General features: G+C 29.4%; 4 protein-coding genes and 3 pseudogenes across 4 annotated transcripts; 6 read left to right on the top strand and 1 right to left on the bottom strand.

Moving 5' to 3' along the window:
• Positions 1-1,290: 1,290 nt before the first annotated feature.
• LOC105201479 lies at positions 1,291-2,640 on the bottom strand. Its single transcript, XM_011169506.2, has one exon. It carries the CDS (start codon positions 2,638-2,640, stop codon positions 1,291-1,293), a length of 1,350 nt encoding a protein of 449 aa, XP_011167808.2.
• Positions 2,641-4,049: 1,409 nt separating this feature from the next.
• Positions 4,050-5,946, top strand: LOC120357614 (annotated as a pseudogene).
• Positions 5,947-6,007: 61 nt separating this feature from the next.
• LOC120357455 (protein claret segregational-like) lies at positions 6,008-7,147 on the top strand. The gene is made up of 2 exons (XM_039447731.1): positions 6,008-6,272; positions 6,502-7,147. The coding sequence occupies exons 1-2, from the start codon at positions 6,136-6,138 to the stop codon at positions 6,908-6,910; spliced, it is 546 nt and encodes a 181-aa protein (XP_039303665.1). The 5' UTR covers positions 6,008-6,135; the 3' UTR covers positions 6,911-7,147.
• A 1,488-nt stretch (positions 7,148-8,635) lies between these two features.
• On the top strand, positions 8,636-11,719 carry LOC120357454 (annotated as a pseudogene).
• Positions 11,720-13,207: 1,488 nt separating this feature from the next.
• LOC120357453 lies at positions 13,208-16,306 on the top strand (annotated as a pseudogene).
• A 1,488-nt stretch (positions 16,307-17,794) lies between these two features.
• LOC113002659 (protein claret segregational) lies at positions 17,795-20,885 on the top strand. The gene is given in 7 exon segments (XM_039447728.1): positions 17,795-18,015; positions 18,097-18,271; positions 18,501-18,823; positions 19,133-19,330; positions 19,332-19,395; positions 19,741-20,009; positions 20,240-20,885. Coding segments are annotated over 7 exon segments (1,458 nt in total). The 5' UTR covers positions 17,795-17,995; the 3' UTR covers positions 20,649-20,885.
• A 1,488-nt stretch (positions 20,886-22,373) lies between these two features.
• On the top strand, positions 22,374-25,229 carry LOC105201428 (protein claret segregational). The gene is given in 7 exon segments (XM_039447730.1): positions 22,374-22,594; positions 22,676-22,850; positions 23,080-23,402; positions 23,712-23,909; positions 23,911-23,974; positions 24,314-24,582; positions 24,812-25,229. Coding segments are annotated over 7 exon segments (1,458 nt in total). The 5' UTR covers positions 22,374-22,574; the 3' UTR covers positions 25,221-25,229.
• Positions 25,230-25,755: the final 526 nt, after the last annotated feature.

The following is a 25,755-nucleotide window of genomic DNA, read 5'->3' as shown; positions in this document are numbered from 1 at the left end:
AAATGGTCTAGTAACTGTCACCCTGGACTCCGGAAGATCCGCCATTCTCAGTTCTATGATGTTAGGCCTATATTTGAAACATGGTATGCACCTTCTTACCACTTTCCTGGACTCTCTTCTCCCCGAAAGAGGCCAGTATCGTGTTCTGCAGCCAGTAAGTGTTGTGGGCCACAGTGTTTTAGTCTGATATGCTCTTCTCTGATTTCTGTAACGTGATGCCTTGCTGGTAAAACGATCTGATGTTTTTGTATGGAAGGTGTGCATGCTTCAACCTCCCACCTACCCTGATTAATCCTGACTCGTCAGTAAATGGGTTAAGAGCGGTTAGCTGATTGCTAGCGTGCACTCTTTTTTTCTGTTGCAAATCTCGAATTTCGTGTGGAAAACTTTCTGCTTGTACCATACGGCAGATGGCTTGTTCCGCTCTGTCGAGTTCCTCTATTGTTAGAGATGTGGCTCTGCGCTGTCCTGGCGATTTCTTAAATCGCCAGCAATAGGCTATGACCTCCTTGAATTTGTTAATCGAAGAGTATCTTTGTAGGAGATCTTGCTGCAATGTGGAAGCTGTCAATACTACCTCTTCACGCATTCCTATTATGGTTGACGGTAGTTCAATGTGCATTTTAGGCCATTGTTCCAGATTGGGGAGCCACGGTGGACCGTGCCACCACAGCTCGTTGCCTATTAAACCTTCAGCAGTTGTGCCTCTTGATAAAAGGTCCGCCGGGTTTTGTGACGACGGTACATGGTACCATTTGATTCCGGGTACTAAGTTTTTATTTCTACGACTCTGCATAATAAGTATGTAACTTATGCGGTGGAGTATTGATTCAAGAGATAGTGATTGTTGAATCGCTCCACAGGTATATATTCTTGATTGGATGCTTTATGGCGCCGACGAATGCAGCTACCAGTCTAGATAACAAGAGAGCCGCACACAGTTTAAGTTTTGGCAGCGATAATATTTTTAATGGAGCGACTTTTGCCTTGGAGCATATGAGAAATGATTTTTGTTGCCCTTCCTTTGCTTTATGTACACAATAGATACAGGCCCCGTACGCTTTCTCTGAAGCGTCTCCAAAGCCGTGAATTTCAAGTGATTTCTCGCTGTGCAGATTAAAATTTCTTGGAATTCTAATTTGCCTGAGCGTAGTAAGTGACTTGTAGTATTTATTCCACGAGTGTCTGAATGTTTTGGGTACTGGATCGTCCCAATCTACGCTCAACTTCCAGATTTCCTGCATGGTCATCTTCGCGTTTATGAGCACTGACCCTATTAGTCCAAGCGGATCATAAATTCTTGCAATTTGTGACAGTATGCCACATAGTTATGCTGTTTTCTGTTAAGGTCACCGAGTATTGTAGTGTATCTTCGGTTGAATTCCAGAGGAGTCCCAACGTCTTTAAAGGTTCCTCTGAATCTAATATCAACAGACTATCTTCTTTTCTGTCCTGCGCAAGATCCTGAAGAATTTTTGGGTTGTTCGTTCTCCATTTTCTTAGTTGGAATCCTGCCACTGCTAATAGATCTGACAGTTCTTTTCGCAACTCAACTGCTTGATGTAATGTGCTGGTGCCCGTCAATACGTCGTCCATATAGAAGTCATTGAGCAGCACTTTGGCTGCTGCCTCTCGTTTGGCTGCCTCTGGCTGCGTAGCTAGATGCCTTAAGCAACGCATCGCTAGGTACGGTGCACGATTTGTGCCGTACGTTACTGTATTTAACGTATAGGCTCGCGCTGATTCTGAAGGGTCATATCTCCAGATGATCTTCTGTAAATCTCTATCCTCCTCCGCCGCCCAGATTTGTCTAAACATCATTTTAATATCTGCTGTGATTACGAATGGATGCTCTCTGAAGCGTATCGTAATTTGCCATAAGTCCTTTTGCAGATTGGGCCCACTCAGGAGTTTTTGATTTAACGACATGCCCGATGACGTCTTTGCCGAGCCGTCAAACACGACTCTTAATTTCGTAGATAGACTCGATGTCTTAATAACCGGCTGATGCGGCAGATAGCAATAATCTTTATCGAGTGTACTATTCTGTTGTTTCGCTAAGGACAGATGTCCTAGTGTCTCGTAGTCTTGGATGAAACTATGGTAATTTTCTCGTAACTGTGGTTGTTGCTTTAGCTTTCTTTCGATGTATATGAATCTTTGAATTGCAACGTTCTCTAATTCCCCGAGCTCTACTGAATCGTCTTTTGGCAGACGCACGACGTATCTTCCGTTATTGTCTCTTTTTACTGTTTGCATGAAGAAGTCTTCCGCTTGTTGTTCCTGTGGTGAGTAAGCCTGTTTCTGTTTTTCTAATGGCGACTCTTCAATATTCCAGAATTTTGTTAACTGGTCGTTTAGAGTAGCGATGTTACACACTCGTCTGTTTCTTGTTTTTCTTGTATCTATTAGTTCTCCACCGACGATCCATCCAAGCCGCGTTTCCTGTAATGTAGGCAATGTATCTTCTAATTCTCGTTGTCTGGTGCCCAACAGTTTCCAGAATTTGGCGCTTCCTATGAGCAGTTCTATTGTTCCAGGTAGGTTAAAATCTGGGTCTGCCATCTTTATATCCTTCGGGATATTCCATGAATTTGTGTTTACCTTGATTTGCGGTAGTCTTTCCGTTATAGTTGGCATGACTAGACATTTTAACTCTAATACGAAATCGTTGTGCATAGATTTGATTTTGGCTATGACTTCTTCCTTGGCTGTTGTTCGCGTCTGGCTGATGCCACTGATTGGCACCTCCGCTTTGTCGGTTCTCAAATTGAGTCTTTTCGCTTACTCTTTTGTGATAATGTCGGTCTGCGCCCCTGGGTCGAGCATGGCTCGGCATACTTGCAAATTGCCATCTCCATCTTCTATGTATACTTTTGCTGTGGCTACAAAGGTTCTGTGGTCCGAGTTGTAGTTACTATAACTGCTGTTTCGTTGTCCGATGATGCTGTGTTATGTTTAGCCTGTTTTGATTCCGACGTTTTTGCTGATCTTGCTCCGTTTCTATTGTCTGATGTTGCTAGTTGGCTTTTCGTAGATTTGTTGTCTGGATGATCCTCTCTGTCCATATGCAGCATAGTGTTATGCTTTTTAGAACATAACTTACAAGTCGATGCCGTACACGCTTGTATATAGTGACCCTTACGTAGACAGTAAAAGCATAGCTGTCTTTTTTGAACCTCTTCTCTTTTTTTCTGAAATTGACAATCTAATAAATTTTTCGCATTTAAATATATGGTGTGATCCCTCACAGTAAGCGCAACCTAACGATGTTACGGCTGCTACGTTTACTCTCTTAACCGGTTTTTTCGACGTGATCTCTAACTTATTTTTCGTGCCTTCTATTAATTCTAAAGTGTGAGCTCTATTCGTTAAAAATTCTAGTAATGACTTTAGCGAGGGCATGTTTTCTGAGTCCGTTTTTGCTACCTCTAACTCCCAATCTTTTCTAGTGTTATAATCTAACTTATCGCTTAATAAGTAAATGAGAAGAGTGTCCCATTGTGTGACTGGCTGTCGCAACATTTCTAGTGCTCTGTAATGAGTACGAACGGAATCTATGAAGTTACGTAATGCTACATGACTACCTTTTGATACCGCTTGCAATTCAAAAACTTTTTTTATATGTGTATTAATAATAAGCTTTTTATTTTCATATCTTTGTTTAATCAAACGCCTGTTTCATAATTCTTGTCTGTTGTTTACAGTGTGTGGTTCCTGCAATGCTTCTCTCGATAATGAACTACGTAAATATTGGAATTTTTGTATGTTTAACAATCTAGCGATAGAGTCTATAACTGAAGTGAATGTATCTTTGAACATGAGACATTGGTCATAACTAACACTGAATTTCGGAAGTTGCAGTGTAGGTAATTTTACATTGAGATTGTTTACCTGTTGTTCTGGCGCTTGTACTATTATGTTATTTACCGCACGTTCTGGTTCTAGCATCTGCCTTGCTTTTGCTATGTACTCGAAGTAAGCGTTCTCGACCGACGATCTCTCGCGTGCCAAGTCTGCTTCCAGCGTCTTCACTTCTTCCGTGTTTGGTGCTGGCAACCTCTCCATTAATGCCTCGATCTTTATTTCGGCTATTTTTGATTGCGTATACGAGTTAACCAATTGAGAAGCTACACTTAAATTAAGACAAGTGCGAAAGTAACTTTAAAAAGCCGGAAAAGAAGCCAATTGGTCTTCCTGAATAACTTTCCGATCAAATATTCTAATAATCCAGAAATAATCTGTGAAACATGGCCGAGTCAAATAGTGGGTAAGTGAAAATAGTATACAATATTAAATTAACATTAATTTAATATTTATTTACTATTATACGAACGTTTTTATGTTTCAGAAGACTGCTCAACATACATAAAAACGATGCAAAGAAACTCTCCCCTTTGAGGGATTATTGCAGGTGCGACATAAGCACCTGCAATAACAATCGATGTTCTTGCTATAAAAAATCCGTTTTTTGCACTCAAAAGTGCAAATGCACTTTGGAATGCCAAAATAATGCCGTAGTTACGGTTAGTTACTATAGAATATATGTAGTTATTTTAATCTAGATCTTTATTATTATTTTTTAATTTATTTACATTTAATACTTTCTTATAGGTTTTTTAATACATTAAAGCTTTCTACTGAACATAATTTTATTTGTACTGAAAATAAATTTATTGTTTTTTTTATATTTTAAATTGTTTTTTTTTATTTATGTAACATTTATAAATTTTTTTTACTTATTGTGTTTAACAGATGCAGTCTCGGTCGACGCAAACTGTTGTATGTCCAATAAAATTAGCCGAAGATTCTAGCGAATTTAAGCAGCTATACGAGTATATTGAATTGAAAAAAAAAGTAACGAATTTAGAAAAAGAACTAATGAATTCAAAAGAAGAAGTAGTGAATTTTAGAAAAGAACTAACGAATTCACAAGAAGAAATAACAAATTTAAAAAAAGTCATTTATGAGAAAAATGGAAAAATTCGAACATTGAATAATAAAATACAGGAATTGACGGGCAATTTCCGAATTTTTGTTCGGATTCGCCCACAAACTCCAAAAGAAGAAAAAAAAGCGTAAGTTAGAAAATTTTAGTATTATTTCCTAGTCAATAAACAGTTTATTCTTCAAATTGTGCAAAATAAAAATATAAAAATACTCTTTCATATAGCACCGATTGCTTCAGTGAAGTTTTAGTTTTAAAATCAAATTTGGAAATTAGTAATAATTTTTTTTTTTTGTTTTAATTTGTTTTTAATTTGTTTTATGGTATCTTTATATCATTTTATTGCTCTTCTTTTGCCAGCAATCGTTATAAATAAAAATATTTTTTGTTTGATATTGATTTGATTTGTATATTTCAATAAAACTATCTTTTGTTACAGCCTGTGTACCATAAATTTCATAGATGACTGTACAATTGAATTAATTAGTAAACCGAATAAATTGAATATTAGCTGCAGTAATTCGCTAGAGAAAAAACAAAAATTTACGTTTGATAAAGTGTTTACATCCAACACATCACAAGCGGATATTTTTGAAGAACTATCCCTTTTTGTACAATCGGCACTTCAAGGATACAACTGGAAAAACATACACTATGGAAGGAGATAGTGATTGTGAGACCGAAGGCGTAATACCTAGAACGGTATATTCTTATATATTTATTATTTATACAGTGTGAACAAAAAGTATCAGTGGTAAAATATTTCAAAAGATTTCAAGATAAAATTACATATATTTTTTTTTACAAAATATGAGTCAACTAATTATGAGTCAACTAATTATTTTGCACATAAAAGTATTAGAGTTATTGATAAATCAATTGTTAATTGTTAACGAAATATTTTATTTGTCGAAATATACATGAATAAAGTATATAAAATATTGCGTATTGATTTTTTGATAACATTATTTTAATACTTTTATATGTAGAATTATTAGAGGACTTATGTAAAAAACAATGTAATTTTGTTTAAAAAAATTTGTATGTGATTTCATATACGTCAGATATTTGAAGAGATCAAGTTACTTAATGATCATGAATGTCATATTGAAGTGAGCTTCCTAGAAGTGTATAATGAAATTATTATTGATCTACTGGACACGGAACAAAAAGTCCACAATATAAAAATGGTTAACAGTACAAGTAACAATATATATATTACTAATTTGACAATTGAAAAAATAAAAGATCCAAAAGAATGGTATACATTTTTTCAAAAAGCCCAGCGGAACCGAGCCACTACGGCTACACGGTCAAATGAACGGTAAGTTTATTTTGCACATTATATTTAGTTGAAATTGTAATAAGGTGTTACAAAAAGTGAAGTTTTTTTTTACTTTTTTTACTTTTTCAATTAAATTTAAATAGTATAGTTACTGAAAAATAATATAATTTTTATTGCGATAATTGAACTTATAATTTAATTTAGAATACACAGTGCGGCAACCGTGTATACAAATAATAATGTATAATAATTCATATTTTTATTGTAGATTATCTAGGTCACACTTAGTGATGACATTAAGAATAAGAAGGATTTACAGAAATGAAGTATCCGTAGGACTTATCAATCTAATTGATCTTGCCGGTTCCGTAAGGCTATCCATCGAAGAATGCGCAACCTTGGAAACCAAATGTATAAATAAGTCTTTAGCAAATCTTAGTAACGTGATATTAGCACTTAAAAAATATCAAGAACACATTCCTTATAGGAATTCTAAACTAACACATTTATTAATGCCTTCTCTGGGAGGCAAGTCTAAAATTATAATGATAATCAATATTTCTCCACTCGAGGAGAATATTAATGAAACTATCAATTCACTAAGATTTGCACTTATCGTTAATAATTGCACGACTGGCGCTGTTCAACGAAACAGAACGCGCGATACTTATTTATAAAGAAAAAAAGCGCTAGAAAAAATGGGACTTTTAAAAAAGTAATATATATATGTATGTATCAATAATTTCATTAATTACATGCGAATATCTAATATCTTTAAATCTACATATCTTACGAGAAAAGTTATACATTTATTATTTGTAATGTCAGACGTTTATCTAAACGTTATCTATTTGTATGAAAAAATCTGTCATTCTAAATGTTGTTCATAATACGTTCTCTCATCACCGGGTTAATTGCATTTGTTATAATATTTTTACACTTTGTACGACCCATTGTCATTTCTTTCAACACATTTGAATCATCTGATAAATTTTGAAAAAATTTTAGAATGTGTGTTTTGCATTAGAAAGGGGAATAATTTATAGAAGCAATTAATGTAACATATCTCATTTTTGCTTTTTCTACGTCCTTTAAATGGCAATTCGTTACTTGACATGTATGATTCTTTATTAGATTTGTATTTTTTTAAATTATGTCTGTTTAATATTATAAATTTTTCTAACAGAATTTTACATTCTTATATATGACACGAATTATTGATTTGACTAATTTTTTTCTGTGATTATATTTGTGTCTATATATTTTTTTAATCTACGTTTTTTAAAGTCTCAGGAGTTATAAAATAAAATGCTATTTGTCGAATAAGTTGACTATTTTTATGTAATGTATGAATTAAAATATCTCGTGATTGAAAAAGTCGTTAAATTATTAAAATACTTTAAAGAATATTTTTAAAAGAGCAAATACGATTCAATAACATTGTTATTTAATTATGTTAAAATTACTTTCACAGATTTTGATTTATCTTTAATTGTGGCTAAAATAAAATAATTTTTTTAAAACTTCACTTTGATCAAGAATTCTAATCACGTATTTTTGTAAAACAAGTCATCATGCTTTACATAATTTTAGAATTTTTTGTTGTTTACTTAAAAAAGTTTTTGAAATTTTGTTAAAAATGCATACCTTTTTGCACTACTCGATATATAAGCTGCAATTTGTCTCATTAAATGTTCACAAAAATCCGGTAATTTTTTGCATGTTTTATTGACTATTATCGCGAAAAAAATGGCAAATACAATTTAATAAAATTACAGACCTCTAACTGCAAATGTGAAAAACAAATTATTGCATTTCATTATCACTGATGCATTATCGCTTGCTATTCCAACATTTGTTATAGAGATATGTTTACTATTTAAAATTTTCTTAAATTTTTCAAAAAGTTAACTCGCTGAACAGTTTGTAGCGTCTAATGAAGGTAATTCTAACAATTGAATTTTAACAATTTTCTCTGCGACCAAAATTGTACAAAAATACACACGAACTTTGTATTACCAATATCTGTACTTTCATCTACTAAAATTGAGAAGCTATAATTTTTTTAAAAATATTTTACGGTTTTTTGGTTTCACGTTTTGCTATTACATTTTTAATAATAGAAATGCACTTACAAGGAGAGGCTGCGAGATTAATAATTTTATATTTGAACATGAGACATTGGTCATAACTACCACTGAATTTCGGAAGTTGCAGTGTAGGTAATTTTACATTGAGATTGTTTACCTGTTGTTCTGGCGCTTGTACTATTATGTTATTTACCGCACGTTCTGGTTCTAGCATCTGCCTTGCTTTTGCTATGTACTCGAAGTAAGCGTTCTCGACCGACGATCTCTCGCGTGCCAAGTCTGCTTCCAGCGTCTTCACTTCTTCCGTGTTTGGTGCTGGCAACCTCTCCATTAATGCCTCGATCTTTATTTCGGCTATTTTTGATTGCGTATACGAGTTAACCAATTGAGAAGCTACACTTAAATTAAGACAAGTGCGAAAGTAACTTTAAAAAGCCGGAAAAGAAGCCAATTGGTCTTCCTGAATAACTTTCCGATCAAATATTCTAATAATCCAGAAATAATCTGTGAAACATGGCCGAGTCAAATAGTGGGTAAGTGAAAATAGTATACAATATTAAATTAACATTAATTTAATATTTATTTACTATTATACGAACGTTTTTATGTTTCAGAAGACTGCTCAACATACATAAAAACGATGCAAAGAAACTCTCCCCTTTGAGGGATTATTGCAGGTGCGACATAAGCACCTGCAATAACAATCGATGTTCTTGCTATAAAAAATCCGTTTTTTGCACTCAAAAGTGCAAATGCACTTTGGAATGCCAAAATAATGCCGTAGTTACGGTTAGTTACTATAGAATATATGTAGTTATTTTAATCTAGATCTTTATTATTATTTTTTAATTTATTTACATTTAATACTTTCTTATAGGTTTTTTAATACATTAAAGCTTTCTACTGAACATAATTTTATTTGTACTGAAAATAAATTTATTGTTTTTTTTATATTTTAAATTGTTTTTTTTTATTTATGTAACATTTATAAATTTTTTTTACTTATTGTGTTTAACAGATGCAGTCTCGGTCGACGCAAACTGTTGTATGTCCAATAAAATTAGCCGAAGATTCTAGCGAATTTAAGCAGCTATACGAGTATATTGAATTGAAAAAAAAAGTAACGAATTTAGAAAAAGAACTAATGAATTCAAAAGAAGAAGTAGTGAATTTTAGAAAAGAACTAACGAATTCACAAGAAGAAATAACAAATTTAAAAAAAGTCATTTATGAGAAAAATGGAAAAATTCGAACATTGAATAATAAAATACAGGAATTGACGGGCAATTTCCGAATTTTTGTTCGGATTCGCCCACAAACTCCAAAAGAAGAAAAAAAAGCGTAAGTTAGAAAATTTTAGTATTATTTCCTAGTCAATAAACAGTTTATTCTTCAAATTGTGCAAAATAAAAATATAAAAATACTCTTTCATATAGCACCGATTGCTTCAGTGAAGTTTTAGTTTTAAAATCAAATTTGGAAATTAGTAATAATTTTTTTTTTTTGTTTTAATTTGTTTTTAATTTGTTTTATGGTATCTTTATATCATTTTATTGCTCTTCTTTTGCCAGCAATCGTTATAAATAAAAATATTTTTTGTTTGATATTGATTTGATTTGTATATTTCAATAAAACTATCTTTTGTTACAGCCTGTGTACCATAAATTTCATAGATGACTGTACAATTGAATTAATTAGTAAACCGAATAAATTGAATATTAGCTGCAGTAATTCGCTAGAGAAAAAACAAAAATTTACGTTTGATAAAGTGTTTACATCCAACACATCACAAGCGGATATTTTTGAAGAACTATCCCTTTTTGTACAATCGGCACTTCAAGGATACAACTGGAAAAACATACACTATGGAAGGAGATAGTGATTGTGAGACCGAAGGCGTAATACCTAGAACGGTATATTCTTATATATTTATTATTTATACAGTGTGAACAAAAAGTATCAGTGGTAAAATATTTCAAAAGATTTCAAGATAAAATTACATATATTTTTTTTTTACAAAATATGAGTCAACTAATTATTTTGCACATAAAAGTATTAGAGTTATTGATAAATCAATTGTTAATTGTTAACGAAATATTTTATTTGTCGAAATATACATGAATAAAGTATATAAAATATTGCGTATTGATTTTTTGATAACATTATTTTAATACTTTTATATGTAGAATTATTAGAGGACTTATGTAAAAAACAATGTAATTTTGTTTAAAAAAATTTGTATGTGATTTCAGATACGTCAGATATTTGAAGAGATCAAGTTACTTAATGATCATGAATGTCATATTGAAGTGAGCTTCCTAGAAGTGTATAATGAAATTATTATTGATCTACTGGACACGGAACAAAAAGTCCACAATATAAAAATGGTTAACAGTACAAGTAACAATATATATATTACTAATTTGACAATTGAAAAAATAAAAGATCCAAAAGAATGGTATACATTTTTTCAAAAAGCCCAGCGGAACCGAGCCACTACGGCTACACGGTCAAATGAACGGTAAGTTTATTTTGCACATTATATTTAGTTGAAATTGTAATAAGGTGTTACAAAAAGTGAAGTTTTTTTTTACTTTTTTTACTTTTTCAATTAAATTTAAATAGTATAGTTACTGAAAAATAATATAATTTTTATTGCGATAATTGAACTTATAATTTAATTTAGAATACACAGTGCGGCAACCGTGTATACAAATAATAATGTATAATAATTCATATTTTTATTGTAGATTATCTAGGTCACACTTAGTGATGACATTAAGAATAAGAAGGATTTACAGAAATGAAGTATCCGTAGGACTTATCAATCTAATTGATCTTGCCGGTTCCGTAAGGCTATCCATCGAAGAATGCGCAACCTTGGAAACCAAATGTATAAATAAGTCTTTAGCAAATCTTAGTAACGTGATATTAGCACTTAAAAAATATCAAGAACACATTCCTTATAGGAATTCTAAACTAACACATTTATTAATGCCTTCTCTGGGAGGCAAGTCTAAAATTATAATGATAATCAATATTTCTCCACTCGAGGAGAATATTAATGAAACTATCAATTCACTAAGATTTGCACTTATCGTTAATAATTGCACGACTGGCGCTGTTCAACGAAACAGAACGCGCGATACTTATTTATAAAGAAAAAAAGCGCTAGAAAAAATGGGACTTTTAAAAAAGTAATATATATATGTATGTATCAATAATTTCATTAATTACATGCGAATATCTAATATCTTTAAATCTACATATCTTACGAGAAAAGTTATACATTTATTATTTGTAATGTCAGACGTTTATCTAAACGTTATCTATTTGTATGAAAAAATCTGTCATTCTAAATGTTGTTCATAATACGTTCTCTCATCACCGGGTTAATTGCATTTGTTATAATATTTTTACACTTTGTACGACCCATTGTCATTTCTTTCAACACATTTGAATCATCTGATAAATTTTGAAAAAATTTTAGAATGTGTGTTTTGCATTAGAAAGGGGAATAATTTATAGAAGCAATTAATGTAACATATCTCATTTTTGCTTTTTCTACGTCCTTTAAATGGCAATTCGTTACTTGACATGTATGATTCTTTATTAGATTTGTATTTTTTTAAATTATGTCTGTTTAATATTATAAATTTTTCTAACAGAATTTTACATTCTTATATATGACACGAATTATTGATTTGACTAATTTTTTTCTGTGATTATATTTGTGTCTATATATTTTTTTAATCTACGTTTTTTAAAGTCTCAGGAGTTATAAAATAAAATGCTATTTGTCGAATAAGTTGACTATTTTTATGTAATGTATGAATTAAAATATCTCGTGATTGAAAAAGTCGTTAAATTATTAAAATACTTTAAAGAATATTTTTAAAAGAGCAAATACGATTCAATAACATTGTTATTTAATTATGTTAAAATTACTTTCACAGATTTTGATTTATCTTTAATTGTGGCTAAAATAAAATAATTTTTTTAAAACTTCACTTTGATCAAGAATTCTAATCACGTATTTTTGTAAAACAAGTCATCATGCTTTACATAATTTTAGAATTTTTTGTTGTTTACTTAAAAAAGTTTTTGAAATTTTGTTAAAAATGCATACCTTTTTGCACTACTCGATATATAAGCTGCAATTTGTCTCATTAAATGTTCACAAAAATCCGGTAATTTTTTGCATGTTTTATTGACTATTATCGCGAAAAAAATGGCAAATACAATTTAATAAAATTACAGACCTCTAACTGCAAATGTGAAAAACAAATTATTGCATTTCATTATCACTGATGCATTATCGCTTGCTATTCCAACATTTGTTATAGAGATATGTTTACTATTTAAAATTTTCTTAAATTTTTCAAAAAGTTAACTCGCTGAACAGTTTGTAGCGTCTAATGAAGGTAATTCTAACAATTGAATTTTAACAATTTTCTCTGCGACCAAAATTGTACAAAAATACACACGAACTTTGTATTACCAATATCTGTACTTTCATCTACTAAAATTGAGAAGCTATAATTTTTTTAAAAATATTTTACGGTTTTTTGGTTTCACGTTTTGCTATTACATTTTTAATAATAGAAATGCACTTACAAGGAGAGGCTGCGAGATTAATAATTTTATATTTGAACATGAGACATTGGTCATAACTACCACTGAATTTCGGAAGTTGCAGTGTAGGTAATTTTACATTGAGATTGTTTACCTGTTGTTCTGGCGCTTGTACTATTATGTTATTTACCGCACGTTCTGGTTCTAGCATCTGCCTTGCTTTTGCTATGTACTCGAAGTAAGCGTTCTCGACCGACGATCTCTCGCGTGCCAAGTCTGCTTCCAGCGTCTTCACTTCTTCCGTGTTTGGTGCTGGCAACCTCTCCATTAATGCCTCGATCTTTATTTCGGCTATTTTTGATTGCGTATACGAGTTAACCAATTGAGAAGCTACACTTAAATTAAGACAAGTGCGAAAGTAACTTTAAAAAGCCGGAAAAGAAGCCAATTGGTCTTCCTGAATAACTTTCCGATCAAATATTCTAATAATCCAGAAATAATCTGTGAAACATGGCCGAGTCAAATAGTGGGTAAGTGAAAATAGTATACAATATTAAATTAACATTAATTTAATATTTATTTACTATTATACGAACGTTTTTATGTTTCAGAAGACTGCTCAACATACATAAAAACGATGCAAAGAAACTCTCCCCTTTGAGGGATTATTGCAGGTGCGACATAAGCACCTGCAATAACAATCGATGTTCTTGCTATAAAAAATCCGTTTTTTGCACTCAAAAGTGCAAATGCACTTTGGAATGCCAAAATAATGCCGTAGTTACGGTTAGTTACTATAGAATATATGTAGTTATTTTAATCTAGATCTTTATTATTATTTTTTAATTTATTTACATTTAATACTTTCTTATAGGTTTTTTAATACATTAAAGCTTTCTACTGAACATAATTTTATTTGTACTGAAAATAAATTTATTGTTTTTTTTATATTTTAAATTGTTTTTTTTTATTTATGTAACATTTATAAATTTTTTTTACTTATTGTGTTTAACAGATGCAGTCTCGGTCGACGCAAACTGTTGTATGTCCAATAAAATTAGCCGAAGATTCTAGCGAATTTAAGCAGCTATACGAGTATATTGAATTGAAAAAAAAAGTAACGAATTTAGAAAAAGAACTAATGAATTCAAAAGAAGAAGTAGTGAATTTTAGAAAAGAACTAACGAATTCACAAGAAGAAATAACAAATTTAAAAAAAGTCATTTATGAGAAAAATGGAAAAATTCGAACATTGAATAATAAAATACAGGAATTGACGGGCAATTTCCGAATTTTTGTTCGGATTCGCCCACAAACTCCAAAAGAAGAAAAAAAAGCGTAAGTTAGAAAATTTTAGTATTATTTCCTAGTCAATAAACAGTTTATTCTTCAAATTGTGCAAAATAAAAATATAAAAATACTCTTTCATATAGCACCGATTGCTTCAGTGAAGTTTTAGTTTTAAAATCAAATTTGGAAATTAGTAATAATTTTTTTTTTTTGTTTTAATTTGTTTTTAATTTGTTTTATGGTATCTTTATATCATTTTATTGCTCTTCTTTTGCCAGCAATCGTTATAAATAAAAATATTTTTTGTTTGATATTGATTTGATTTGTATATTTCAATAAAACTATCTTTTGTTACAGCCTGTGTACCATAAATTTCATAGATGACTGTACAATTGAATTAATTAGTAAACCGAATAAATTGAATATTAGCTGCAGTAATTCGCTAGAGAAAAAACAAAAATTTACGTTTGATAAAGTGTTTACATCCAACACATCACAAGCGGATATTTTTGAAGAACTATCCCTTTTTGTACAATCGGCACTTCAAGGATACAACTGGAAAAACATACACTATGGAAGGAGATAGTGATTGTGAGACCGAAGGCGTAATACCTAGAACGGTATATTCTTATATATTTATTATTTATACAGTGTGAACAAAAAGTATCAGTGGTAAAATATTTCAAAAGATTTCAAGATAAAATTACATATATTTTTTTTTACAAAATATGAGTCAACTAATTATGAGTCAACTAATTATTTTGCACATAAAAGTATTAGAGTTATTGATAAATCAATTGTTAATTGTTAACGAAATATTTTATTTGTCGAAATATACATGAATAAAGTATATAAAATATTGCGTATTGATTTTTTGATAACATTATTTTAATACTTTTATATGTAGAATTATTAGAGGACTTATGTAAAAAACAATGTAATTTTGTTTAAAAAAATTTGTATGTGATTTCAGATACGTCAGATATTTGAAGAGATCAAGTTACTTAATGATCATGAATGTCATATTGAAGTGAGCTTCCTAGAAGTGTATAATGAAATTATTATTGATCTACTGGACACGGAACAAAAAGTCCACAATATAAAAATGGTTAACAGTACAAGTAACAATATATATATTACTAATTTGACAATTGAAAAAATAAAAGATCCAAAAGAATGGTATACATTTTTTCAAAAAGCCCAGCGGAACCGAGCCACTACGGCTACACGGTCAAATGAACGGTAAGTTTATTTTGCACATTATATTTAGTTGAAATTGTAATAAGGTGTTACAAAAAGTGAAGTTTTTTTTTTACTTTTTTTACTTTTTCAATTAAATTTAAATAGTATAGTTACTGAAAAATAATATAATTTTTATTGCGATAATTGAACTTATAATTTAATTTAGAATACACAGTGCGGCAACCGTGTATACAAATAATAATGTATAATAATTCATATTTTTATTGTAGATTATCTAGGTCACACTTAGTGATGACATTAAGAATAAGAAGGATTTACAGAAATGAAGTATCCGTAGGACTTATCAATCTAATTGATCTTGCCGGTTCCGTAAGGCTATCCATCGAAGAATGCGCAACCTTGGAAACCAAATGTATAAATAAGTCTTTAGCAAATCTTAGTAACGTGATATTAGCACTTAAAAAATATCAAGAACACATTCCTTATAGGAATTCTAAACTAACACATTTATTAATGCCTTCTCTGGGAGGCAAGTCTAAAATTATAATGATAATCAATATTTCTCCACTCGAGGAGAATATTAATGAAACTATCAATTCACTAAGATTTGCACTTATCGTTAATAATTGCACGACTGGCGCTGTTCAACGAAACAGAACGCGCGATACTTATTTATAAAGAAAAAAAGCGCTAGAAAAAATGGGACTTTTAAAAAAGTAATATATATATGTATGTATCAATAATTTCATTAATTACATGCGAATATCTAATATCTTTAAATCTACATATCTTACGAGAAAAGTTATACATTTATTATTTGTAATGTCAGACGTTTATCTAAACGTTATCTATTTGTATGAAAAAATCTGTCATTCTAAATGTTGTTCATAATACGTTCTCTCATCACCGGGTTAATTGCATTTGTTATAATATTTTTACACTTTGTACGACCCATTGTCATTTCTTTCAACACATTTGAATCATCTGATAAATTTTGAAAAAATTTTAGAATGTGTGTTTTGCATTAGAAAGGGGAATAATTTATAGAAGCAATTAATGTAACATATCTCATTTTTGCTTTTTCTACGTCCTTTAAATGGCAATTCGTTACTTGACATGTATGATTCTTTATTAGATTTGTATTTTTTTAAATTATGTCTGTTTAATATTATAAATTTTTCTAACAGAATTTTACATTCTTATATATGACACGAATTATTGATTTGACTAATTTTTTTCTGTGATTATATTTGTGTCTATATATTTTTTTAATCTACGTTTTTTAAAGTCTCAGGAGTTATAAAATAAAATGCTATTTGTCGAATAAGTTGACTATTTTTATGTAATGTATGAATTAAAATATCTCGTGATTGAAAAAGTCGTTAAATTATTAAAATACTTTAAAGAATATTTTTAAAAGAGCAAATACGATTCAATAACATTGTTATTTAATTATGTTAAAATTACTTTCACAGATTTTGATTTATCTTTAATTGTGGCTAAAATAAAATAATTTTTTTAAAACTTCACTTTGATCAAGAATTCTAATCACGTATTTTTGTAAAACAAGTCATCATGCTTTACATAATTTTAGAATTTTTTGTTGTTTACTTAAAAAAGTTTTTGAAATTTTGTTAAAAATGCATACCTTTTTGCACTACTCGATATATAAGCTGCAATTTGTCTCATTAAATGTTCACAAAAATCCGGTAATTTTTTGCATGTTTTATTGACTATTATCGCGAAAAAAATGGCAAATACAATTTAATAAAATTACAGACCTCTAACTGCAAATGTGAAAAACAAATTATTGCATTTCATTATCACTGATGCATTATCGCTTGCTATTCCAACATTTGTTATAGAGATATGTTTACTATTTAAAATTTTCTTAAATTTTTCAAAAAGTTAACTCGCTGAACAGTTTGTAGCGTCTAATGAAGGTAATTCTAACAATTGAATTTTAACAATTTTCTCTGCGACCAAAATTGTACAAAAATACACACGAACTTTGTATTACCAATATCTGTACTTTCATCTACTAAAATTGAGAAGCTATAATTTTTTTAAAAATATTTTACGGTTTTTTGGTTTCACGTTTTGCTATTACATTTTTAATAATAGAAATGCACTTACAAGGAGAGGCTGCGAGATTAATAATTTTATATTTGAACATGAGACATTGGTCATAACTACCACTGAATTTCGGAAGTTGCAGTGTAGGTAATTTTACATTGAGATTGTTTACCTGTTGTTCTGGCGCTTGTACTATTATGTTATTTACCGCACGTTCTGGTTCTAGCATCTGCCTTGCTTTTGCTATGTACTCGAAGTAAGCGTTCTCGACCGACGATCTCTCGCGTGCCAAGTCTGCTTCCAGCGTCTTCACTTCTTCCGTGTTTGGTGCTGGCAACCTCTCCATTAATGCCTCGATCTTTATTTCGGCTATTTTTGATTGCGTATACGAGTTAACCAATTGAGAAGCTACACTTAAATTAAGACAAGTGCGAAAGTAACTTTAAAAAGCCGGAAAAGAAGCCAATTGGTCTTCCTGAATAACTTTCCGATCAAATATTCTAATAATCCAGAAATAATCTGTGAAACATGGCCGAGTCAAATAGTGGGTAAGTGAAAATAGTATACAATATTAAATTAACATTAATTTAATATTTATTTACTATTATACGAACGTTTTTATGTTTCAGAAGACTGCTCAACATACATAAAAACGATGCAAAGAAACTCTCCCCTTTGAGGGATTATTGCAGGTGCGACATAAGCACCTGCAATAACAATCGATGTTCTTGCTATAAAAAATCCGTTTTTTGCACTCAAAAGTGCAAATGCACTTTGGAATGCCAAAATAATGCCGTAGTTACGGTTAGTTACTATAGAATATATGTAGTTATTTTAATCTAGATCTTTATTATTATTTTTTAATTTATTTACATTTAATACTTTCTTATAGGTTTTTTAATACATTAAAGCTTTCTACTGAACATAATTTTATTTGTACTGAAAATAAATTTATTGTTTTTTTTATATTTTAAATTGTTTTTTTTTATTTATGTAACATTTATAAATTTTTTTTACTTATTGTGTTTAACAGATGCAGTCTCGGTCGACGCAAACTGTTGTATGTCCAATAAAATTAGCCGAAGATTCTAGCGAATTTAAGCAGCTATACGAGTATATTGAATTGAAAAAAAAAGTAACGAATTTAGAAAAAGAACTAATGAATTCAAAAGAAGAAGTAGTGAATTTTAGAAAAGAACTAACGAATTCACAAGAAGAAATAACAAATTTAAAAAAAGTCATTTATGAGAAAAATGGAAAAATTCGAACATTGAATAATAAAATACAGGAATTGACGGGCAATTTCCGAATTTTTGTTCGGATTCGCCCACAAACTCCAAAAGAAGAAAAAAAAGCGTAAGTTAGAAAATTTTAGTATTATTTCCTAGTCAATAAACAGTTTATTCTTCAAATTGTGCAAAATAAAAATATAAAAATACTCTTTCATATAGCACCGATTGCTTCAGTGAAGTTTTAGTTTTAAAATCAAATTTGGAAATTAGTAATAATTTTTTTTTTTTGTTTTAATTTGTTTTTAATTTGTTTTATGGTATCTTTATATCATTTTATTGCTCTTCTTTTGCCAGCAATCGTTATAAATAAAAATATTTTTTGTTTGATATTGATTTGATTTGTATATTTCAATAAAACTATCTTTTGTTACAGCCTGTGTACCATAAATTTCATAGATGACTGTACAATTGAATTAATTAGTAAACCGAATAAATTGAATATTAGCTGCAGTAATTCGCTAGAGAAAAAACAAAAATTTACGTTTGATAAAGTGTTTACATCCAACACATCACAAGCGGATATTTTTGAAGAACTATCCCTTTTTGTACAATCGGCACTTCAAGGATACAACTGGAAAAACATACACTATGGAAGGAGATAGTGATTGTGAGACCGAAGGCGTAATACCTAGAACGGTATATTCTTATATATTTATTATTTATACAGTGTGAACAAAAAGTATCAGTGGTAAAATATTTCAAAAGATTTCAAGATAAAATTACATATATTTTTTTTTCTTGAGCAACTAATATGAGTCAACTAATTATTTTGCACATAAAAGTATTAGAGTTATTGATAAATCAATTGTTAATTGTTAACGAAATATTTTATTTGTCGAAATATACATGAATAAAGTATATAAAATATTGCGTATTGATTTTTTGATAACATTATTTTAATACTTTTATATGTAGAATTATTAGAGGACTTATGTAAAAAACAATGTAATTTTGTTTAAAAAAATTTGTATGTGATTTCAGATACGTCAGATATTTGAAGAGATCAAGTTACTTAATGATCATGAATGTCATATTGAAGTGAGCTTCCTAGAAGTGTATAATGAAATTATTATTGATCTACTGGACACGGAACAAAAAGTCCACAATATAAAAATGGTTAACAGTACAAGTAACAATATATATATTACTAATTTGACAATTGAAAAAATAAAAGATCCAAAAGAATGGTATACATTTTTTCAAAAAGCCCAGCGGAACCGAGCCACTACGGCTACACGGTCAAATGAACGGTAAGTTTATTTTGCACATTATATTTAGTTGAAATTGTAATAAGGTGTTACAAAAAGTGAAGTTTTTTTTTTACTTTTTTTACTTTTTCAATTAAATTTAAATAGTATAGTTACTGAAAAATAATATAATTTTTATTGCGATAATTGAACTTATAATTTAATTTAGAATACACAGTGCGGCAACCGTGTATACAAATAATAATGTATAATAATTCATATTTTTATTGTAGATTATCTAGGTCACACTTAGTGATGACATTAAGAATAAGAAGGATTTACAGAAATGAAGTATCCGTAGGACTTATCAATCTAATTGATCTTGCCGGTTCCGTAAGGCTATCCATCGAAGAATGCGCAACCTTGGAAACCAAATGTATAAATAAGTCTTTAGCAAATCTTAGTAACGTGATATTAGCACTTAAAAAATATCAAGAACACATTCCTTATAGGAATTCTAAACTAACACATTTATTAATGCCTTCTCTGGGAGGCAAGTCTAAAATTATAATGATAATCAATATTTCTCCACTCGAGGAGAATATTAATGAAACTATCAATTCACTAAGATTTGCACTTATCGTTAATAATTGCACGACTGGCGCTGTTCAACGAAACAGAACGCGCGATACTTATTTATAAAGAAAAAAAGCGCTAGAAAAAATGGGACTTTTAAAAAAGTAATATATATATGTATGTATCAATAATTTCATTAATTACATGCGAATATCTAATATCTTTAAATCTACATATCTTACGAGAAAAGTTATACATTTATTATTTGTAATGTCAGACGTTTATCTAAACGTTATCTATTTGTATGAAAAAATCTGTCATTCTAAATGTTGTTCATAATACGTTCTCTCATCACCGGGTTAATTGCATTTGTTATAATATTTTTACACTTTGTACGACCCATTGTCATTTCTTTCAACACATTTGAATCATCTGATAAATTTTGAAAAAATTTTAGAATGTGTGTTTTGCATTAGAAAGGGGAATAATTTATAGAAGCAATTAATGTAACATATCTCATTTTTGCTTTTTCTACGTCCTTTAAATGGCAATTCGTTACTTGACATGTATGATTCTTTATTAGATTTGTATTTTTTTAAATTATGTCTGTTTAATATTATAAATTTTTCTAACAGAATTTTACATTCTTATATATGACACGAATTATTGATTTGACTAATTTTTTTCTGTGATTATATTTGTGTCTATATATTTTTTTAATCTACGTTTTTTAAAGTCTCAGGAGTTATAAAATAAAATGCTATTTGTCGAATAAGTTGACTATTTTTATGTAATGTATGAATTAAAATATCTCGTGATTGAAAAAGTCGTTAAATTATTAAAATACTTTAAAGAATATTTTTAAAAGAGCAAATACGATTCAATAACATTGTTATTTAATTATGTTAAAATTACTTTCACAGATTTTGATTTATCTTTAATTGTGGCTAAAATAAAATAATTTTTTTAAAACTTCACTTTGATCAAGAATTCTAATCACGTATTTTTGTAAAACAAGTCATCATGCTTTACATAATTTTAGAATTTTTTGTTGTTTACTTAAAAAAGTTTTTGAAATTTTGTTAAAAATGCATACCTTTTTGCACTACTCGATATATAAGCTGCAATTTGTCTCATTAAATGTTCACAAAAATCCGGTAATTTTTTGCATGTTTTATTGACTATTATCGCGAAAAAAATGGCAAATACAATTTAATAAAATTACAGACCTCTAACTGCAAATGTGAAAAACAAATTATTGCATTTCATTATCACTGATGCATTATCGCTTGCTATTCCAACATTTGTTATAGAGATATGTTTACTATTTAAAATTTTCTTAAATTTTTCAAAAAGTTAACTCGCTGAACAGTTTGTAGCGTCTAATGAAGGTAATTCTAACAATTGAATTTTAACAATTTTCTCTGCGACCAAAATTGTACAAAAATACACACGAACTTTGTATTACCAATATCTGTACTTTCATCTACTAAAATTGAGAAGCTATAATTTTTTTAAAAATATTTTACGGTTTTTTGGTTTCACGTTTTGCTATTACATTTTTAATAATAGAAATGCACTTACAAGGAGAGGCTGCGAGATTAATAATTTTATATTTGAACATGAGACATTGGTCATAACTACCACTGAATTTCGGAAGTTGCAGTGTAGGTAATTTTACATTGAGATTGTTTACCTGTTGTTCTGGCGCTTGTACTATTATGTTATTTACCGCACGTTCTGGTTCTAGCATCTGCCTTGCTTTTGCTATGTACTCGAAGTAAGCGTTCTCGACCGACGATCTCTCGCGTGCCAAGTCTGCTTCCAGCGTCTTCACTTCTTCCGTGTTTGGTGCTGGCAACCTCTCCATTAATGCCTCGATCTTTATTTCGGCTATTTTTGATTGCGTATACGAGTTAACCAATTGAGAAGCTACACTTAAATTAAGACAAGTGCGAAAGTAACTTTAAAAAGCCGGAAAAGAAGCCAATTGGTCTTCCTGAATAACTTTCCGATCAAATATTCTAATAATCCAGAAATAATCTGTGAAACATGGCCGAGTCAAATAGTGGGTAAGTGAAAATAGTATACAATATTAAATTAACATTAATTTAATATTTATTTACTATTATACGAACGTTTTTATGTTTCAGAAGACTGCTCAACATACATAAAAACGATGCAAAGAAACTCTCCCCTTTGAGGGATTATTGCAGGTGCGACATAAGCACCTGCAATAACAATCGATGTTCTTGCTATAAAAAATCCGTTTTTTGCACTCAAAAGTGCAAATGCACTTTGGAATGCCAAAATAATGCCGTAGTTACGGTTAGTTACTATAGAATATATGTAGTTATTTTAATCTAGATCTTTATTATTATTTTTTAATTTATTTACATTTAATACTTTCTTATAGGTTTTTTAATACATTAAAGCTTTCTACTGAACATAATTTTATTTGTACTGAAAATAAATTTATTGTTTTTTTTATATTTTAAATTGTTTTTTTTTATTTATGTAACATTTATAAATTTTTTTTACTTATTGTGTTTAACAGATGCAGTCTCGGTCGACGCAAACTGTTGTATGTCCAATAAAATTAGCCGAAGATTCTAGCGAATTTAAGCAGCTATACGAGTATATTGAATTGAAAAAAAAAGTAACGAATTTAGAAAAAGAACTAATGAATTCAAAAGAAGAAGTAGTGAATTTTAGAAAAGAACTAACGAATTCACAAGAAGAAATAACAAATTTAAAAAAAGTCATTTATGAGAAAAATGGAAAAATTCGAACATTGAATAATAAAATACAGGAATTGACGGGCAATTTCCGAATTTTTGTTCGGATTCGCCCACAAACTCCAAAAGAAGAAAAAAAAGCGTAAGTTAGAAAATTTTAGTATTATTTCCTAGTCAATAAACAGTTTATTCTTCAAATTGTGCAAAATAAAAATATAAAAATACTCTTTCATATAGCACCGATTGCTTCAGTGAAGTTTTAGTTTTAAAATCAAATTTGGAAATTAGTAATAATTTTTTTTTTTTGTTTTAATTTGTTTTTAATTTGTTTTATGGTATCTTTATATCATTTTATTGCTCTTCTTTTGCCAGCAATCGTTATAAATAAAAATATTTTTTGTTTGATATTGATTTGATTTGTATATTTCAATAAAACTATCTTTTGTTACAGCCTGTGTACCATAAATTTCATAGATGACTGTACAATTGAATTAATTAGTAAACCGAATAAATTGAATATTAGCTGCAGTAATTCGCTAGAGAAAAAACAAAAATTTACGTTTGATAAAGTGTTTACATCCAACACATCACAAGCGGATATTTTTGAAGAACTATCCCTTTTTGTACAATCGGCACTTCAAGGATACAACTGGAAAAACATACACTATGGAAGGAGATAGTGATTGTGAGACCGAAGGCGTAATACCTAGAACGGTATATTCTTATATATTTATTATTTATACAGTGTGAACAAAAAGTATCAGTGGTAAAATATTTCAAAAGATTTCAAGATAAAATTACATATATTTTTTTTTTACAAAATATGAGTCAACTAATTATTTTGCACATAAAAGTATTAGAGTTATTGATAAATCAATTGTTAATTGTTAACGAAATATTTTATTTGTCGAAATATACATGAATAAAGTATATAAAATATTGCGTATTGATTTTTTGATAACATTATTTTAATACTTTTATATGTAGAATTATTAGAGGACTTATGTAAAAAACAATGTAATTTTGTTTAAAAAAATTTGTATGTGATTTCAGATACGTCAGATATTTGAAGAGATCAAGTTACTTAATGATCATGAATGTCATATTGAAGTGAGCTTCCTAGAAGTGTATAATGAAATTATTATTGATCTACTGGACACGGAACAAAAAGTCCACAATATAAAAATGGTTAACAGTACAAGTAACAATATATATATTACTAATTTGACAATTGAAAAAATAAAAGATCCAAAAGAATGGTATACATTTTTTCAAAAAGCCCAGCGGAACCGAGCCACTACGGCTACACGGTCAAATGAACGGTAAGTTTATTTTGCACATTATATTTAGTTGAAATTGTAATAAGGTGTTACAAAAAGTGAAGTTTTTTTTTACTTTTTTTACTTTTTCAATTAAATTTAAATAGTATAGTTACTGAAAAATAATATAATTTTTATTGCGATAATTGAACTTATAATTTAATTTAGAATACACAGTGCGGCAACCGTGTATACAAATAATAATGTATAATAATTCATATTTTTATTGTAGATTATCTAGGTCACACTTAGTGATGACATTAAGAATAAGAAGGATTTACAGAAATGAAGTATCCGTAGGACTTATCAATCTAATTGATCTTGCCGGTTCCGTAAGGCTATCCATCGAAGAATGCGCAACCTTGGAAACCAAATGTATAAATAAGTCTTTAGCAAATCTTAGTAACGTGATATTAGCACTTAAAAAACGTCAAGAACACATTCCTTATAGGAATTCTAAACTAACACATTTATTAATGCCTTCTCTGGGAGGCAAGTCTAAAATTATAATGATAATCAATATTTCTCCACTCGAGGAGAATATTAATGAAACTATCAATTCACTAAGATTTGCACTTATCGTTAATAATTGCACGACTGGCGCTGTTCAACGAAACAGAACGCGCGATACTTATTTATAAAGAAAAAAAGCGCTAGAAAAAATGGGACTTTTAAAAAAGTAATATATATATGTATGTATCAATAATTTCATTAATTACATGCGAATATCTAATATCTTTAAATCTACATATCTTACGAGAAAAGTTATACATTTATTATTTGTAATGTCAGACGTTTATCTAAACGTTATCTATTTGTATGAAAAAATCTGTCATTCTAAATGTTGTTCATAATACGTTCTCTCATCACCGGGTTAATTGCATTTGTTATAATATTTTTACACTTTGTACGACCCATTGTCATTTCTTTCAACACATTTGAATCATCTGATAAATTTTGAAAAAATCTTAGAATGTGTGTTTTGCATTAGAAAGGGGAATAATTTATAGAAGCAATTAATGTAGCATATCTCATTTTTGCTTTTTCTACGTCCTTTAAATGGCAATTCGTTACTTGACATGTATGATTCTTTATTAGATTTGTATTTTTTTAAATTATGTCTGTTTAATATTATAAATTTTTCTAACAGAATTTTACATTCTTATATATGACACG

The sequence above is a fragment of the Solenopsis invicta genome, chromosome 4 (genome assembly GCF_016802725.1).
Source record: "Solenopsis invicta isolate M01_SB chromosome 4, UNIL_Sinv_3.0, whole genome shotgun sequence".
NCBI classification, from domain to species: Eukaryota; Metazoa; Arthropoda; class Insecta; order Hymenoptera; family Formicidae; genus Solenopsis; species Solenopsis invicta.
The sequence above is the reverse complement of the archived record's forward strand: the minus strand, read 5'-3'. Positions and strand labels throughout refer to the sequence as shown.